We start from the raw sequence: 17,839 nt of genomic DNA, 5'->3' as shown, positions 1-17,839 counted from the left end.
GAAGTGACTCGGAAGCTCTCGCCAAAGAAACGGGCGGGCCGTTCCTCGCGGCCCTAGTGCGCCTGCGCCCACAGCCTCTACCGGGTCCGGGGGCCGCGCCGCCGTCACACAGGGGGTCCGGGGCGGTGGGGAGGGGTGGCCGCCGGGCAGCGGCGAGCACAGGGCCGTTAACGCGAGAGCCCCTCTCCGGTGTGTATGGAGTCACAGACGCCCCTGCCTTGCCCTCACGGGGCGCGTCGCGGGTGTCCCTGGCAGTTCAGTGGGGCGGCTGCTGCCGCACGGGCACCCAGCGCATCGGGGAGAAAAGGTGGTGGAGGAAAATCGCTTTGTGAGAAGTAAGCATGTAACACGGGCTCCTCTGTGTAAGGATGTCACAAAAAGAGGAAGGAGAAGACTTTATATTCCGCCGTCATTATTTTACCGTTTTTCTAAGCATGCTGTAATTAATCGTCTTTTAATAGTGTAAAAACTAATGCTATTGGTATTCGCTGTCATCGCCAGCTGTTGTTTTACTGAAGTCTGTGTCAAATACCACAGAATCACAGAACCATAGAACAGCCCAGGCTGGAGGGGACCTTGATAGAGCATCTGGGCCTGCCTTCCATGGGAAAGGGTCTGAGATGAGATGATCTAGCACTCTGTCCAACCCCACCTTGGAAACCTCTAGTGATGGGGACTCTACCACATCCGTGAGGAGGTGATTCCAGTGATTTGATCGTTCTCACTGTAAGAAAGTTCCTTATATCAAGATGAAACCTCTCCTGGTGCAACTTAGGCCAGTTTCCTCTTGTCTTCTTGTGAAGAAAGAGCCTCCATCCTCTTTGTTGCCACTTTTTAGTACTGGAATACTGTCATGAGGTCTGCCCTGACCCTTCTCAAGGGAGACAAGACCTAACTTGGTCATAAAATCACAGAATGGTTTGGGTTGGAAGGGACTTCAAAGATCATCTAGTCCCCATGGGCAGGGACACCCTCCACTAGACCACGCTGCCAAAGCCCCATCCAGCCTGGCCTTAAACACTTCCAGGGATGGAACATCGACAGCCTTTCTAGGCAACCTGTTCCAGTGCCTCACCACCCTCACAGTGAAGAATTTCTTCCTAACACCTAATCTAAAGCTACCCTCTTTCAGCTTAAACACATTACCCCTTGTCCTGTCACTGCACACCCTGTTAGTCTTCAAAAGACTCCTTCAGTCTTTCCTCATAGGGCAGGTATTCCAGTCCTTTTATCATCTTCATGGCCTTCATTTGGACCCTCTCCAGTCTGTCCACAACTTTGGAATTAAGTGGACCAGAACTGGGCACAGTACTCCAGCTGAGCTGACTGCGATGATCACACCTTTGTCTCTGCCATTAATGCCCCTGCAGATGCAGCCCAGGATCCAATCTGCCTGTGGTGCTGCAGTGGCACGCTGCTGACTCCTGTTCAGCGTGTTGTCCACCAGGACCCCCAGGTCCCCTTCCGCAAGGCTGCTCCCCCACCACACAGATCCCAGCCTGCCCTAGGCTCTTTGGTTATGTCCTCCCAGCTGCAGGATTTTGCACTGGTCTTTATGATGAATTTTGATTTATTTATATGTTTTACTTACCATCACTAGTATCTTTATTATTATCCAATAAAATAGAAAGTGCATTACAGTTTTGTATCTGTATGTAATTGTCTTTCCCGGCAATATCGGAAATTAGAAATAACTGCTGCTCTGTATGATAACTTTTTACCCTAACAAATATGAAATGTCTTTTCACGAGCCAGGATGTTCAGCAGAATGCATGGCAATCTGATTTTAGACCAATCCTCTTTTCATGCTTGTATCTTAAGAGCAGCATCCTTAATCCCTGCTCTAGCATATACATTCTTCAGTTCTTCAGGAGGGGTCACAGGAATTATGAAAAGCCTGTTTTTCCAGTTCAGGAGTTTCTGGTTTGTTTTAAAGAACACTGTGAAGTGTCAGTTGTTCTCCTTCTTTGCCCATGGAGAGGTATAGTAACAGTAAATTTTGGTTTTGTAATCAAAACCCCAAACACAAAATACACAACACATACAATTGTGACAAATGCTTTAGGTATTCAGAGTGTTATACTGAGACATAAAATATTACTCTTAAAATCACATAATTGTTGCTTTGTCCTTTTATTAATAATATAAAGTTATTGGAAAAATAATTTAGACACAAAAAAAACATTAACCATTATAGCAATTGCTAACTTTCATTTTATGAAATTAAAGGTGAAAGCCAGAATTTAATTAATTATTTTTTTTTCTAGATACTATTTCCAGCTCTATGAGCTTTCATCTGTTATCATTTAATGACTTGTATTGAATTCAGAGTTACTTTTGCTTTTTTTTTTTTTTTTTCAGTACCTTCAGGACAATTGCCAGGCTCTTAACAGGTCACTTTTAGATTTATGTGTAGTGGATGATATACATAAATATTTAAAATATCTCGGAACTAAAGTTGGTATATTTACTGTCATTGCTAACTGAAGGCAGCTCACATACATATTTATTGAGTTCATTTACATATTCACCCATATATTGCAAAGACACTTATGATAATACTTTTTGTTGTTGTTGGTAAGAACCTAACAAAGTCAGTAACATAGCAAGGACACATAAATATGACTTTCAAATGTCCACATGGTAGCAAACCTTGTACATTGCCCCCTACAATAGCTTAAAATTGATATTTTGTGATGTTTTTTAACTTTGAGTAATGGTCCCTCAGACTACTTAAGCCTTGCGTATCTGCATATGAAGACAGACCATTATCTTTGCATTATCCACATGAAGCCATGCCAAATTTCTCGTTCTGCAAATATGAAACAAAGCAGTCACTGAAAACAAATCAGAACTTCTTAGGTCACATTTTACTTGTTCTTTTTCCATATTTCCTACTGTTTTTTTTAATGGGAAGAACAATGAATATTTTTTGTTAATCCTGTGACCTTCATGTTTCTGAAGCTGCTTGGGCTCTAGTTATGTTTTTGTTTTCTTTTCTCTCAACTCCATTCCAGTTTTTACAGTTAAGGAATCCCCATGACTGCATGAAAAGTCAAACTCCATCTGCACACCCTGCTGCTTATTTGCTCTGCTCAGCGGGAAGGTACAGCCTCAGAATGATTGAACGGTGCCAACTACAGAATTTGCAGGCTGTTTTGAGCATCCAAAGGAAGTTATCCTTGAGGAAGAAGTTATTCCATTCTTGGACCCTGACAGAGGGGGGGGGCGTTATCCTGGACTTAGCATCCATAAACTGAACCCCACACACCTTTCTATATCTAGGTGATGGTGGAGGGCAGGCTGGTGGATGAAGTGAGTGCCTGATGGGAAACTGTACATCCTTGGGTTCTTGGGTCTTCTGTTGAATGGAAGGAGTTCGCAAATAGGCCCTAGAAATTACCTGTGGTAAATATAAGCCAAAATTATTCTTTGAGATCATTTTAGTGTCCTGGATACACTCACAAGTGGGGTTCTTTCTTGGTGACATGAGTGCCAGCTGTGCCATAAGGGAGGGAAGCCAGGAGCTGAGGTGAATACTGTGGCCAGCAGGGCAGGACCTTGCCAGCCAGGGCCTGTCCCACCACCCGCAGCCAGAGAGCAGTGCAGGCAGTCAGGGGCAGGGCAGCCCAGAGCCCAGGTCATCACGCAAGTGTGTGATGCTAAAGCAGGTCCAAGGTCAAGCACAGAAGTAATTGTCAAGTCAAGGTTGGGATCAGGTCTGGTGGGGTGAACCAGAGCCACACATAGCCCAGGGATCCACCAGGCAGGTCCATGGTGACCGGGCATGTCTGAAGTCAAGATGGAAAACTGGTGGGTCAGGGTCCAGATCAGTAGGGTCCAGATCAGTGGGACCCATGGCAATACATGTGGTGGTCTGCCACTACAGCCACTCCTTTTCTTCTCCTGTGACACAGTTTTTCCTCACTGAGTGGGGAGTCATTTCGATAAATCAAGAGCAAAGAGCCTTGGTTGCTACATGAAGAAATCCTACACAGCAATGTTTGTAAGAGCAAAGTAGTCAGGAAGACTAAGCTACTCTTTCCTCTTTGTAGTTATCATATTAAGGTGACAGCTGATGACACTCTCGCAATTTTCTTCATAAATGGTTCCCTTCCTCTGTTCAGAGCAGGAGCCAGTCTTTGGGATTTGTATCAAGCACCATTTTCACATAGCGGTGGCCTAATTAGCATGAACATGCTAGTAGAAATTCATCTGCCTGCAAACATGGGCTGTGATTTGCAGAATCAGTCCAAAGTCTGAATAAACATAGTCTGGGGATATCCTGATATTAATTTGTGTCAGGGTCTAAAAAGAAGTGTCAGATACTCTGCTTGAACCAAGGGATAAGCTGGGCTCCTTACCACATGCCCTTCTAACTCCCTGGGGTGGGGAGCTGATCTGGGCATTTGCCTCTGTTCCTTCATTCAGTGTGCACCAGGAGATGAGGGAGAACATGAGGTCCCAATTCAGATCAACCCTGCCAGACAGGGATATTTCTGGTTTCCAGTTCTGACATCAGTAAAGAGCCTCTGGACTTTCCCTTTTCTGCCAGAGCTATGCTTGCAGAACACTTGAAAGGGAACACGGAGCACGGGTCCTGCTTTCCTTAGCCCTCATATTTTCTTTCTTGGTGAGAAGCTGATCCATCATTATGATGAACGTTGTTTCTCCAAGATACTGGTAGAATTTTTTCTAGTTGAGAAAATTGATCTTAAAACAGGAATAAAAGTGTTAGGTTCATATACAGCTCATTCCCACTTTATAAATCTCTTGAAAGAATACGATGAGGTCAGTATTACACAACTGACTGATTTTTAAATGCCGGGAAAAATCAATTGAACATGTTCATCTCCTGACCTATTTTTTCATCTGTTACTGCTTCATAGTTCTGACTTAAAGGTCCTTGGGGTTTTGGTTCATTGCATGTAAATTATTAATCTGTTGCATATATGAGAAGCAAAGAAAACAGTATCTGATGTCTTTCCTCAGCAGCTCTAGACTTTATTTTAGAGCCAGCAAGCCACCCTTCATACAGAGGTCGTATCTGAAAATCTTCTTAGTTTTTTTCTTTTTTCCAGTTAATACTACTATTTAGCATAGTTGGTTACCTACCACTGAAATACTAAAAGATACCTTTTCTGAATGAGGGACCCCCAGAGAAGAGGGTTACCGGTCCAACAAAACTATTACTGGACATTTATTTTTGAACTGACTGAGAAATGTTGCTACAGCATGAGAAGCTATTATCTCAAAATTAGAATAATCTATAGGCTTTACAGTTATCACAGATACCCAGTGAAATGTGAGCACCTGGAGAACAACCTGATTTTACAAGTCTGGGAGCTTGAGTAATTGCTGAGAAATTTGAGTTTATATACATATGAATTTATTGCCATGCTATTATAAGTTTCTGTCAGTAAGCTTTTCTTCTTTTTATCTGGCCTTGTTCCTTTGATGTGCTGATGTAGGAGCAGTAGCCATCCTGCTCAGGCCCGGGAGAAGGTGTGTGGCTGTTTTGGCTGGGCTGTCTGCCTGAGCCACTCTTCCACCTGATGTGCAGAAAATCGGACTCCACAACTGGGAAAGTTGTAAAGTAGGTATGTTTATTCAGTGCTGGGCAGCACGGGGAGTCATCCCACCAAAATCGTGCGCGCCTTGCGGCAATTCCCTTTGAATTTTATACAACAGAATGTTACATATTCAAAAAACGCCTATACATATTCATGATCTTTCTGTGGAAAGGCGGTCTTATTACAATGAGTTCATGTCCATTGTCTCCGCCTTTAACTCCTCTCAGCTGCACACACGCAGTGCCTCTTGGTGGTCATGGGCCGGGGTCTTAGGGATGAAGGCCGTATGTCTTCCTCACTGTGCACTTTTCACCTTCACCACAAAACTTACTCAGACCGGTTCCTCATTAGCAGAGAATCCTCCGTGTTCATTCCATTCTGATTTACTACCTCCTTATCTTGTGATTGGTTACAAAAATGCAAGCAGAGCAATGGGTCATCTTGACCCTTCCTTACACTAGTTCTTGTTAAAACATCTTACGTAAGGGTTAAGATTACTAGATATGTGGCTTAAGCTAGTTAATGGTCCTGCCATTTCCCTTAAGTGTTAGTTCTCTCTATCACACCTCCCTCTGGAAGGACAGCTGGCAGGGTCGAACTGTTTGCTTCTGGGGTTGTTTGCTTGCTTGGCGCATCATTTTGGAATGATTTTGGGGATGCCAGATGGAAACAAATTTTAGGGTTGCTTTTTGTAGCTGGAAGTGAATTTTGCTTATAAAAGAGGTATAAAAAGGATAACTGTCTCAGTTAATCAAGGTGAATGTATTACAAAAGAGCTAGAATAATGGAGTTTATCTGAAAAACTTAACTTAATATTGCTTCTGTCAATGATCTCTGCCAGTCACTTGCAGCTCTGACACTGGAGCATGATGTGCAGATACTAACACCAAGTATTAGCACACATAGGTAGTACACATTTTATTAAGAGGATTTCTTGCTACATACTAGATCTATTTTTGTTGTTTTATTTGTTACACATAACACCTTTTAGTGGCAATTTATAACAGATTTTCAAGGTGCGAAGGGTGAGGGAGAGGCCGGGCCCACAAGGGACAAACTCCACAGGCGGGAGGAGGGATGGAGCCGCAGGCGGGGACACAGATGCTGTCAGAGTTTTGGAGATGGAAGGCTGAAGAGGGATGAAAGCAGCACCTGGCTGAGGAGAGCGGAGAAAAGGCGAGCGGTACGGCCTGCGGCGGACAGAGGCTGCGGGCGCTGAGGGGGCACGGCGGCGCTGACCAGGAAGACCCCGGCTGCGGCAGTCAGCAGACGCGCCCCTCCCCCGGAGGAGGGGAGGCACCCTTTCCCCGCCTCCGCCAGCCCGGGGCTGCCGCCCCCCGCGGTGGCTCCGCCCCCGCCCCCCGTCACTAGGCGATGCTGCAACGAAGATGGCGGCGGGCGTCGAGTGAGTGCGAGCGGACACAGCGGTTTCGCTCCCGGCACTCTCCCCGCTTCGGGCAGGGGGAGGCGGAGGGATGAGGCACGTCCCAGGTCCCGGCCGGTCGTCGTGAGGGGCGCGGGCCAGCAGGCAACTATGGCGGGGATTATCAAGAAACAGATCCTGAAGCATCTCTCCAGGTCAGTGGGGCGCCGTGCCCCAGGTAGGCGGAGGGAGGGGTGGGGGGCGGTGGCAGCTCCCGGCCCCGCGCCTCCGGTCGGGGAGCGGCCCCCGGGGCCTTGTGCGGGGCGTGGGGGTCCGGGCTTCATTCAGCCCGCGGAGGGTGGAGCTAGAGCCGCCTCCTCGGGGTGACTGGGGGCAGCCGGCTGCTTGTGTGGGGCTGTCCGGCGGTGACAGCCGCATCATCAGCCCCTAGCCCCCTCGCTCGGTGCCCGCTGTCGCAGGGTGGCGCGCAGGCGCCCGCCCGAGGCGAGGAGGGGGCTCGGTCTGCCTGGCGCAGAAGGGAGTCACCGAGTGAGTCACCGTCGGGCTCCGGTCGTCTCCCCGCCGGGCAGACGGTGCCCGCCCCCGCAGCCCGCCGCACGGCGCCGAGCCGGGGCTGCCGTGGCAGCGAGCCCGCGTCCCCTGGGAGGCGGCGGCCCAGCCCCTCGGCGGGGAGCGCTGACGGGGTCCGCGGGGCGCCCCCCAGAGCAGCCCGTGGCGGCGAGAAAGTGTGCGAGGGGGAGTGGAAAAGAACGGAGGGGAAACCCCAAATCCCGTCGTAATTGAAAGGCCGGGGACACACACACACACACGTGTTTACACAAGCTGTCCCCGTTCCTTTGCTGGCTGGGGTGTGGGAGCGGGGCGTGCGGCCTTGCAGGTCTGGTCGTGACATCGGAGCTCTGGCACACGCAGGTGAGGCCGGGTAACAAAAGAGAGGCGTTCCGGTGCACGCAACGGGATGAAATGAGTTCTAGCGTGCCTCGTGGGTTAAAACAAAAAACAAGCCAAAACCCTACTGTAAAATTTTGTAGCTGTTAATATCGTGTGCTTGAAAGGTGGAAAAACTGCAGAAAGCACACAATTGGATTGATAACATTTTAAAAACCCACACTACATTTCTCCCGTTTTCTAAAGAGAGACAAAAAACCTGTTAGGTACTTGATCCGTCATGATACTATAGGGTTGTTACTCTTCAGAGCTTACTTTTATAAATTAAAAAAATATAACCTGAAATACTGGTCCCCTATTTGCTTATTTTTTCAAAGTGGTTTCTTCTATTTTTGTATGGTATTTTGGAAAGGTGTTTATTTTCATCAGTGCTAATAAATAGAGAAAATCAAACAAAATGAAATTACAGATTGTCGTCTGTTGATGATGCAGAGGGAAAACACAACTCTCATTCCAAATCCTTTGATATCTGCCCCCTAAAGATGATATATGAAGCAATAGTAGAATAATTTTTCCCTTCCACCCTACGCTTGAGTTTTGTAGCTGGGATTGCTGGTAAAGAAATCTTGTCTTCACATGAAAATAACAGCGCTCTGTGAATGGAAATGCAATACGAGGATGTCATCAGGCTTGAGTCAGTTTTCTAATCAGAAATGTGCATGGAATCACTGGACTTAATTGACTGATATAGCTCACTTCCCGCAGTTGTATTTAGCGAGCTGCATAAGAGAAGTTAACTCTAGTCTCTGTGCTGCAGGTTAAAGCCTAAAATGTGTTTGGGAACTAGGCATAAGTAACATGAGCTGTCTATTGTCTAGTTTATCAAATAAACAGGTGAATAGATTAGAATTGAGTACTTTTTAATGCTGATAAACATGTGTTTGCTTTCTTGTGTGATGTGATAAGGCCTATTCAACAAGACTACATCAAATGATTGTGACAAGTGTCATCATTTTTAAAAAGCTTATGGGATATATCTAACAATCTGAGGTTTGCAAGTTGAAGTTGAGGCTCATGATCCACACTATGTTGACACTAAAAGAGTGTGTTTGCTACCTAAAATATAGACAGTATTATTGTTAAGCCACTTATTATGGGTGTTCTTAATCACATGATCAGATAATATCTTTTCTTCCTGCAGAACTGGTGCTTCAGTGGTTGCAGAAGTTGGTTACACAAGAAAACAGAATTCAGGTGGCACAAGCACCTGTAAATCTGGTAGCTTTTTAAATTTCAGAAACTTGGTTTTTCAACAAAAATGATAATGTTCTTTTATTTCAGGATTTTCTTTAATATGTTTTATAAGAACATGATTAAGGTAGCCTTCACACACTGTTTTTAATTTCTATTTATTTTAGCCAAATACATAAGGAATACAAAGGGTGCTAAAGGACACTTTCACTTTGCACTCTATTACTATATTGGTTCCTGTTCTGCAATTTTCATAGTTCCTCAAAACTGATGCCTGTTTGTCATGTTCAACAAAGCAGGTATTAGTGGCAGGATTAAAATGTATTGGAAGAAGTCCATATATAGAAAAGGAGGAGAGTAAAGAATTATCCTGTTACTTTCATTTTTGATGATTGTATTTCTCTTTATGTTTGAACAAAGCCAAATCTAATATGTACTTCGAAGAACAAATAGAAGATATGAACTTGTACCTTCAGTTACAGAAAAGTACTTTTTTGTTTGCCACAAATCACAGAATGGTTGAGATTGGAAAGGATCTCTAGAGGTCACCTTGTCTAGCTCCCCCAAATCATCATTGATTTAGCAATATTTGCCATGAAGATTGTTGCAATATCTGTTACTCATGTGTTATCGATTTTCAACTTTCTTACTATCTCGATACTTGTCATGGTTATATACAAATTTAAGAGCATTGTGTTATTCAGCATTGTAGTTTCCCTTTAGCAGTTTACAGTGCTTTTAGATGAACTGATATGAACACTGGTGTTATGAAGGAGCCTTATCATTCTACATTTGTTAGCTAGGGAAAATTTGTACACAGCTATGAATCTTTAAGGTCTGAAAACAAGAAGAAGAGAAAGATCCAAACTGTATTTTGGAACAGTTTTGGTATCTAAATGACTTTTTACCTTTGTAAAAGATTTTTATTATTGCTGTGTTACAGCTTAAGAACAGTGAAGGTAGTAGAACGAACTTACTCGGCTTATAACAAACCTGTATCTTTTGTCAGGATCTGGTCATGAGTTTTTAGATTTCTCAGTCTTTAAAAACTTTTAAAATATAAGCTATGTCCTCTGTCTTCAACATGTGCTGCTCTTCTCCAAGGCTGTAGAAGAAAATGGGGAGGGAAGGGTGGGGTCAAAATACATTTTTTTTTTTTTTTGTTATTCTTCAGATTATGTGGTGCTTGACATAGGATGTGAAACTCAATGCTATCTGTGAAGCTGAAGAGATGAGTTTGTCATTTGGAGGCTTGAATTTTTGTCAACTCCATATTGTGTTAAGTGTTTTTTTTGTGAATGCAGATGGTGGAGCGTCTTTATTTCATAATATGAAAGAGGTATCTGGATACTGGTGGCATCCTTTACAAAGGTGGGAATGAGACACTGTGCCTAGGAGTCTTCTGTGTAACGTTGGGATCGCTTACTGTCAAGGTCTTCCCCAGTGAACTGAAACTTGTGTTGAATCTTCATATGTGCTGTTACATGTTTTCACCGGTGAGAGATTTCTTGTTGAACAGCACCTTTTATTGCAAAATTTTCTGTGCACTGCTCTGCTATGATAATAGGAGATACCCTTCAGCGTTACTTCTTTTTCCTCAGATGTTGTAGACAAGTGTATAAAACAGCGGTGTTAAAGATTTCCAGTAGGACTCTAGATTGCGCTATGCAAGGTCACAGTAGTGTTCGTATTACACTATCTGTGGTTATAAGGGGATCATCACCACAGGGCTTTGAATATCGAGTTGTTTGGATCCAAGATATTGACAGAGATTGTGTATTACTGACACAGACTTACATAAGGGTTTTTTTCAGGGCTGTTTTTGTTTTGGGTTTTAGTATCGTTGACTGAAATTCCCTTTCTACTTAATAAGTGGTCTGAGTCTTCTGTGTGAGTATATTCAGTGTCCATGCCTTTCTGTGAAACACAGTTTTGTTTGTCAAAATATGTCTAAGAAACATGAAGGAAAGCTTACAAACTTTGCCTCTAGGTTGAGTTAACTAGTCCCACAGAATATGACATTCTTCATTTCAATTAGATATTAACTCTTAGTTTACCAATGATAACACATACTTCAACTTAAAAAAATTCTATTCTTCCTTTGAATCTTATTTGCTATTTTCACAAAGAAAACAGTAGGAAATTTAGAAGTGTTTGGTATGGCAGAAACCCAAATCGTTTTCAGTTTGTGTCATTAGTTAATGTTCTGCATGAACTTAGACCTTCTTTGCTTTTGCTCACCTGAAGCAAAAGATGTGAAAATACTAAGATTTCAATAGAAGAAAATTGCAGTAAGTTTTGTGATAAGTTTTTTTTCACCTCCTAGTTGGGAGATAATTCTAAAATGCATAAGAAGATTGATTTTACAAAGGGTAGCATACTAATTGTATGGGTATCAGGAATTGGCTGATCCTGCTATAAACGGTGATATCCTACATCATCCGGTACGACTTCACTGATACATGTCCTACCTGAATATATGACTTGCATATCACCCTGCTTTTATACTAGTAAGACATGTCTGTTTGGTTGCCATCTCAAGAGATGTGAGATGATGCGTTTTAGAATCTACCAGTGTAACACCTTTGGCCAGAGTGGGCTCATTCCTTCCTGTAACTAAATGACAAAAATTGTTTTATTGAACTTTGAAACTTCTACTAGTAGTAAAAGTAGTAGAATTTTTGCTTATTTTCAGGGTTTTTTTTTTAGTTCAGTTCTATGTCACTTCAGTTTTGTGAAAGTTATCCAGTTATTTTAGCCAGCCAAAGAACACATGTGTACTCTTCCTAGAATAAGTGTAAAACAGTTTCTGTCTTTGCTTGTACTGAAGATTTTACAGAGCATGTTGGCTTGTGTAGTATGTGGGAAAATAACAAAATGCAATGTAGACATAGCAATCTACATTGTTCTGAATGAATCTGTGTTGAATCTGAATGCTTATGGAAAGTGTTAGCATATTGTTTATCTTAAACATGCTGCACCTAGTGAAAGAATGAGTCTGAAAAAGGACAGTAGTAAAGCAGAACTGCTTGAGATGGCAGAAGAGAATAAGGAGAAAGAACAATTTAAAGTTTCATTATAATCCTGTATTTCTTAAATACAAAAACTATTGAATTTCAAACATAAGGGAATTTAAGTGGAGACTTCATACCAACAGTTTTGTCTGTGTGAATGTGTTGATAGTGTTCTGATGAGCATAAAGGAATCAATAAATGTTTTTTTTCAGCAAAAATAAAAAGCTTTCACGTCTATTATTGTTAGCTTCATGCATCGTGTTACGTTTAAAGCTTCTGTAACAGAACATCTTCCAAAAGGCTGAACTGAAACTGCTGTAGTGCTTTATGAAATGGTATTTTGGAGCTAAACCAGCAATAATGTATTTGCTGGTAGAATTCTTAATCATCACATTAATTAAGATTTAATATTAAATCTTGCGTTACATCTCAGATCTCTTAAGTCTCTTTCAGTAGCATTTGGATTAATAAAATAAACTTACAGAGTTTTACTTCCAGTTTTTTATTTTTGAAAATGTATTATAAATCTGGATGCTGATTCTGCAGACACTATTTCTACAATTAAAGTTCTGCTGAAGTTTTGTTGAGGTCAGACACCTCTGGCTGAGGTGTTATTATTTTATACATAATTAAAATTAATGCATTTGCAGAATCAATAGGAATTAATCAGCAGCATTATACTTGTATAGTATGCAATACATTTCTTTAAATGATTCTCAGAATAGTTTTACTGGGAAATAGGTTTCAAAATGAGAATGGTGTTGAAGATTACTTCATGTTCAAGTAGCTGATACACTAGTGTGAAGCGTTCTCAGGAAAAAGGGTACTTAAAGCCTTTGAGAGGATAAAATTGTGTCTTATGCTAAATGATTATGGAGTATGTAAGAATCAAAACAAAGCCCACAGTTACTTTTTTTTTTTTTTAAATTTGGTGTTTCTCCTGCCGAAGCCTTGGTGTTGATGTTTTTGGGTTTTTTTTGGTTGGATGGTTTGTTGTTTTTTGGGGTTTTTTGTATCAAAGGGGTATAAAAGTAGGTAGTAAATAACTGTCAGAGTGAGAGGTGCTTGTTAAAGTGTATTTAGTTTTATTTTCAACTTTCTTCTACAAGCAGATTGGGCAAAGGAGATTAGATAATTTCTGATGAAACAATAATGGAATTATAAAGGCTTACACAAAATTATTTGTTTCATAGACTTTGGTTTTTTTTTTTTTTTGGCAAATCATGAGAATAATTGCTAACAAATAATTACACAACACATCTAGGTTTTGGCTGCTTGCGGGAGAACCCAGGTTTCTCAATCTGGTAGCTCCCACAGGAGTTGTTCTGTACACCTGGAGCTGGTGCTTATCAGGGTTCAGTTCTCTTAATTCTCTCCTCTTTTCATGAGAAGAAAGAGGAGAGGAAAGTAAGAAAAAAGCTCCAACTCAAGCTGTGGCTTTCAGTACTTCCAGGCTCCCCTGTGTGGACATAGGAGCCTTGCTGTATGAAGAATGCCCTCAGCACAGATTTTGTGGCTGCTCTGCCATGCAGCTTACCATATAGCTTGAGAATATCAGAACTTTTATTTTCTCAGAGAACTTGGCTGCTTCTGTTACCTGACTCCTAAGGAAGCAACCTTGGGATCCAGCTATCCCAGAAACTGGAAGTTATGTGGTTGCTTACTTCTGGAACAATTTTCATGGTGTAGTTGCTCCCTGTTTAGGCTGAGGCATCTGTTCAAAGTGAACACAGTTAACCAAAAATGTATTTTTTTAAATTACCACATGGTTTGCCAAGTTAAAGATTCTAATTTTTAATTTTTGAGAAGCTTAATATGCTAAAATGTCATGGCCTGAAAAGTCAGGGTGTCAAATGCGTGCAGGTCTTTGTAGCACTGTCCCAAAGACAAAACCAAATCCAAGAAGTCTCGTTCTCTTACGTCTGTAGAGTCACGTTTCTTTGGTGTGAATTTTGAATAGGTGAGGTTGAGACACCGTGAATGGGAACGAATATTGTGGGCCGAGTAATCTTAGGCTAGGCAGAACAAAACTGAAAAATTGTCTCCCACTTCAAAACAAAATAAAAACCTCTTATGCCGCATCTGCCGGCAGTCTTCCTTCTCGCATTCCAAATATACTTACTGAGTATCTCTGAAACCACTTGGCTATATTATATAGACTTTTTCTGCATGATTAAATGAACAGCTTATGGAGAAAATTTTAAATGTGGCTGCAGTATTGTAGTATCAGACAGCAAGGGATATTCTCATGGGAATCAAGTATTTTACACAGATCTGTTTCCTTTTTAGTTCTAGAATGTCATATGTGTAACAAACTGTTGTAACTGCAGTTCTCTTTAGCTAAAACTCTCTTACATTATTGTATTACTCCTTTTTCCCCTTGAACTTGATCCCTTGTGTGTCCCCTGTGTCCCGTTCCCTGCAGCGATCCCAGCTGGCTCTGGTGGAGATTGGTTTGCTGTGAATATCCTTACTACCAAAATGAGTACCAGAAGCTTCTCAGAAGCCGTGGCAACTGACCACTTGCTTTCACCAGGAATAGGGGCCTTTTGTCTGAATACCTTGCCCTCAGGTAACTTCCCCTCTCCCACCTTTCTAGAGTAAATGTAAGAGGTGGTATGCATTTATACAAATTTGGGAGTGAAGTGAGCTCTATAAAATGTTAATTGGATTTTCTCTCTCTTCTGTTTGTTCTTGTAACTTAACAATTCTGCAAAAAATAATTGTTCGCTATGCAGCTGTGTGTTTGGTTTGTGAAGTAAACCAGCAATCCCATTATGAGCATACCTTTTATGTGTAATCTAAATGCAATCTTCTAGGTGTTTCCCAACACCTTTAGACTATTTGACATTTGCTGTTGTGTAATTTTCACCTACTTAATTGCTTTGCATAACTTCATATTTATTACCTCTGAGAGATATTTGAAGGATTGCTCAGCTTTTTAACTAGCTTACATAAAAGAATAGCTGATTTTTTTTAATTGAGTCCTTATAGTTAATGTCTTATAAAAAAAATCTTACTTTGCTATGATATCTGATCAGTTGGCATTAAAAAGATATATGTAAATAAATGCTGCAGTTTCCAAAAGGCAAATGTTTTCATGCTTTTACACTGCACCGTTATTTCTTGATTTTAAATTTATAAAATTATTGTGCATCAAGTAGCTTTTCTTTGCATGAGTTGCAGAATGTTGTATTTTGACCGAGTGTAATAGTTATCAAGTATAAGCAAATTCTTAATGTGATGTATTTTTGCTGCCTGCAATATGGAAGTTGCATATAGCTTGCCACATATGTCTTAGTATATTAAGGATTTTATGTTATCTTGTACTCAATGTATGCATTAAGATCTGCTGTGTATAGGATTGTCATGTTTGAAACAAGTTTTTTGGGTTTGATAGTGCTGACCATTTCTATGCTTGTGTAAATGATATGTGAAAATACTCATGGAATAGAAAAGCTAATACTGGTCAGTTTGAGGTTTGAAACAGAAATTACTTGAGCGATATTTTGCTTACAAGATGGTCATCACTTATGCAGTAAGCATCGTTTATGCATAGTGCTTGGCTATATCTGGGCAGATCTGCTGCATGACACACAATTAGGTAACAGCCATTGATGACAGCAGCTGTTTCAGTTCTGCCTGTACCCAAAGAGCAACCAATACAGTTTTTCCAAATAGAAAGAAAATAATTTCCTGCATATATTATTACAGAATTAACTAGAGGAAGCTTTATATACTGTCAAGGTAAGACAGTTGGTAGGAATGTCAGTATTTGAGAAGGTAGGGAATAGTTCTTAGAGTGAATGGGTGACTGTACTAAGCTGTCTTTAGGAGGTTAGCTGGAGTAAGAGTCCACGTGGAAGCCCTTCTGCGTAGTGATGAAATGAGAGCAAATATTTGGAAAGCATCAGCAAAGCAGATGTACTATTCAGCACCCCACCTCCTAGGATGGGAGAGATAAGGGGGATGGCGTGACACTGCACCAGATCCGTTACACAAGTATGGGCTCATCGTTGGGTCAGGGTCCTAATTAGTGATTTGTCTGGGAAGGAGGATCTTTGTTTAGGCTGTGGTAAGTCAAAAGGCCTGCTGAGTGTTAGGTGGTTCAGGTCCAGTATAATAGCCTGAAAAGTCCCACCTGAAGCTGTAGGGTTGTAGGTCGTGTTTTGGACTTGTCTAGTATGCTATAACTCATGGCCAGCTGAGAGCAGTAGGTCCAGGCTGCGTGTGCAAACAGAGGAATGTCCTGTTCTGCTCCAGAGTTTGGCCCGTGAGCACCTTTGCAAGATGCTGTGCAGCAGTTCCTCTCCATGCTGGACATCCAGCAGGCCATGCAGGGTTCTCCTTCTTGCACTCAGCCACCAAATACACACCTGACAATTCTACCAAAGTTCAAGGTCTGATTAAATAGAGCACGCAGGCCATGTTACCTGTGGGTGAAGGGGTGATACCCTTCTCGTGTACAAATTGATGTTGGCGGGTGTAGGAAGGTGCCAGTCAGGCATTGTACGTAGTGAGAGGTGTACTTGAAAAGTCTGGTACCAGGTGTGGCTGCGGCACTTGGTATTACCATTTAGGAGTCACCTGTGATTTCCTGTAGCTTGCAGAATGAGGGAGTGGTAGCCCTTGCAGTTCATCTACTGATAGGGCCTTCTTGGGAGGAAACTACATGGCATTTGGGAATCCACACAGGACACAACGTTGCTGCTATAGTTGACTTCTGGATAAAGGCTGGAGGACACCCTCTCAGACCACCAGAATAGTCTGCTATAGACTCGCCTACTGGTTACCCAGTGGCTGTTAACAGTGGTGGTGAGATTTTTACAGTGCTATGGCAATGCTTTCTTCCTGGTGGAAACTCTGAGAGTGTCGTTCTTTGTGGCAGCTTTTTTTTTTTGTCCAGAAATATTAAAATTTATCTTCACAAGTGTTTATTTTCAACCTAATATACTGTGAATATTCTTAAGTAAAGAACTTAAGTTTTTGTGTCAGAGTGTGTCTGGTTAATCCTACTATGTCGTAGGCATAAAAGGTACCAACAAACAGGTAGGTTTGTCTACCTACAAACCCTACCATGACTGCCTTTTTTTTTTTTCTTTTAAGCTTTTGATATTCTATTCTATTCTATCCTGGTGTTTCATGGGTATTAAGATGTTCTGTAATGAGAGTTTCCTTTTATTGACTTTAAATGTGTTCTTTTTTAGTTTTGTGTGTGTTTTTGTTCTTACGTTAAGATCAATGAGCATCCAATTAACTTTTTGTGCGGTGTTCATTACTTTGTCATTAATGTTTCTTTTTATTTTCTCTGTTTCTAAATTAGTTTTAATATTTTTAGAAGTGGATATAATGTCCAAGCTGAGGGTATGCCATTGTATTTTGTAGTGATATTTAGTACTACTTACCATTCATTCTTTATACATAGTAGTACTTTAATCTTCTTGTATCCCAGGCAGTTTTTCCTCAATTGTCTCTTATATTCCAGCTTTATTTTCTAAAAAAAACTATCTTTCACTTAGAACCCAGTAATTTCCATGAATTATATCTTCAGATGTCTAGTATCTTGCATCATCAATGACTCAGCTGTTGTTGCAAAGCCAGTTGCTGATGTTGGGTTTCCTCAGAAGGTCCGTTTTCTGTGGACTTAATAACATGACTTTAATGTTACCTGTCAACTTTTACGCATTTTTTAACTCAGCCTGTGGAGCCAAGAGTCATTTACTACAAAT

At 41.6% G+C, this 17,839-nt stretch overlaps 1 protein-coding gene across 5 annotated transcripts in view; it reads left to right on the top strand.

Moving 5' to 3' along the window:
• The first annotated feature begins 6,927 nt into the window (after positions 1 to 6,927).
• BLTP3B (bridge-like lipid transfer protein family member 3B) overlaps positions 6,928 to 17,839 on the top strand; it is a 57,972-nt gene continuing 47,060 nt past the window's right edge. For 2 of the 5 annotated variants that reach the window (XM_075749389.1, XM_075749416.1), the window contains exon 1: positions 6,928 to 7,151. In XM_075749389.1, coding sequence (XP_075605504.1) covers positions 7,108 to 7,151 — 44 coding nt within the window. In that variant the 5' untranslated portion in view covers positions 6,928 to 7,107. Of the gene's footprint in view, positions 7,152 to 14,535; positions 14,683 to 16,720; positions 16,926 to 17,669; positions 17,738 to 17,839 lie in introns of those variants that run through there. The other 3 variants (XM_075749399.1, XM_075749407.1, XM_075749382.1) reach the window with 3 other exon arrangements.

The sequence above is a fragment of the Balearica regulorum genome, chromosome 1, assembly GCF_011004875.1.
Source record: "Balearica regulorum gibbericeps isolate bBalReg1 chromosome 1, bBalReg1.pri, whole genome shotgun sequence".
Lineage (NCBI taxonomy): Eukaryota > Metazoa > Chordata > Aves > Gruiformes > Gruidae > Balearica > Balearica regulorum.
The sequence above is the reverse complement of the archived record's forward strand: the minus strand, read 5'-3'. Positions and strand labels throughout refer to the sequence as shown.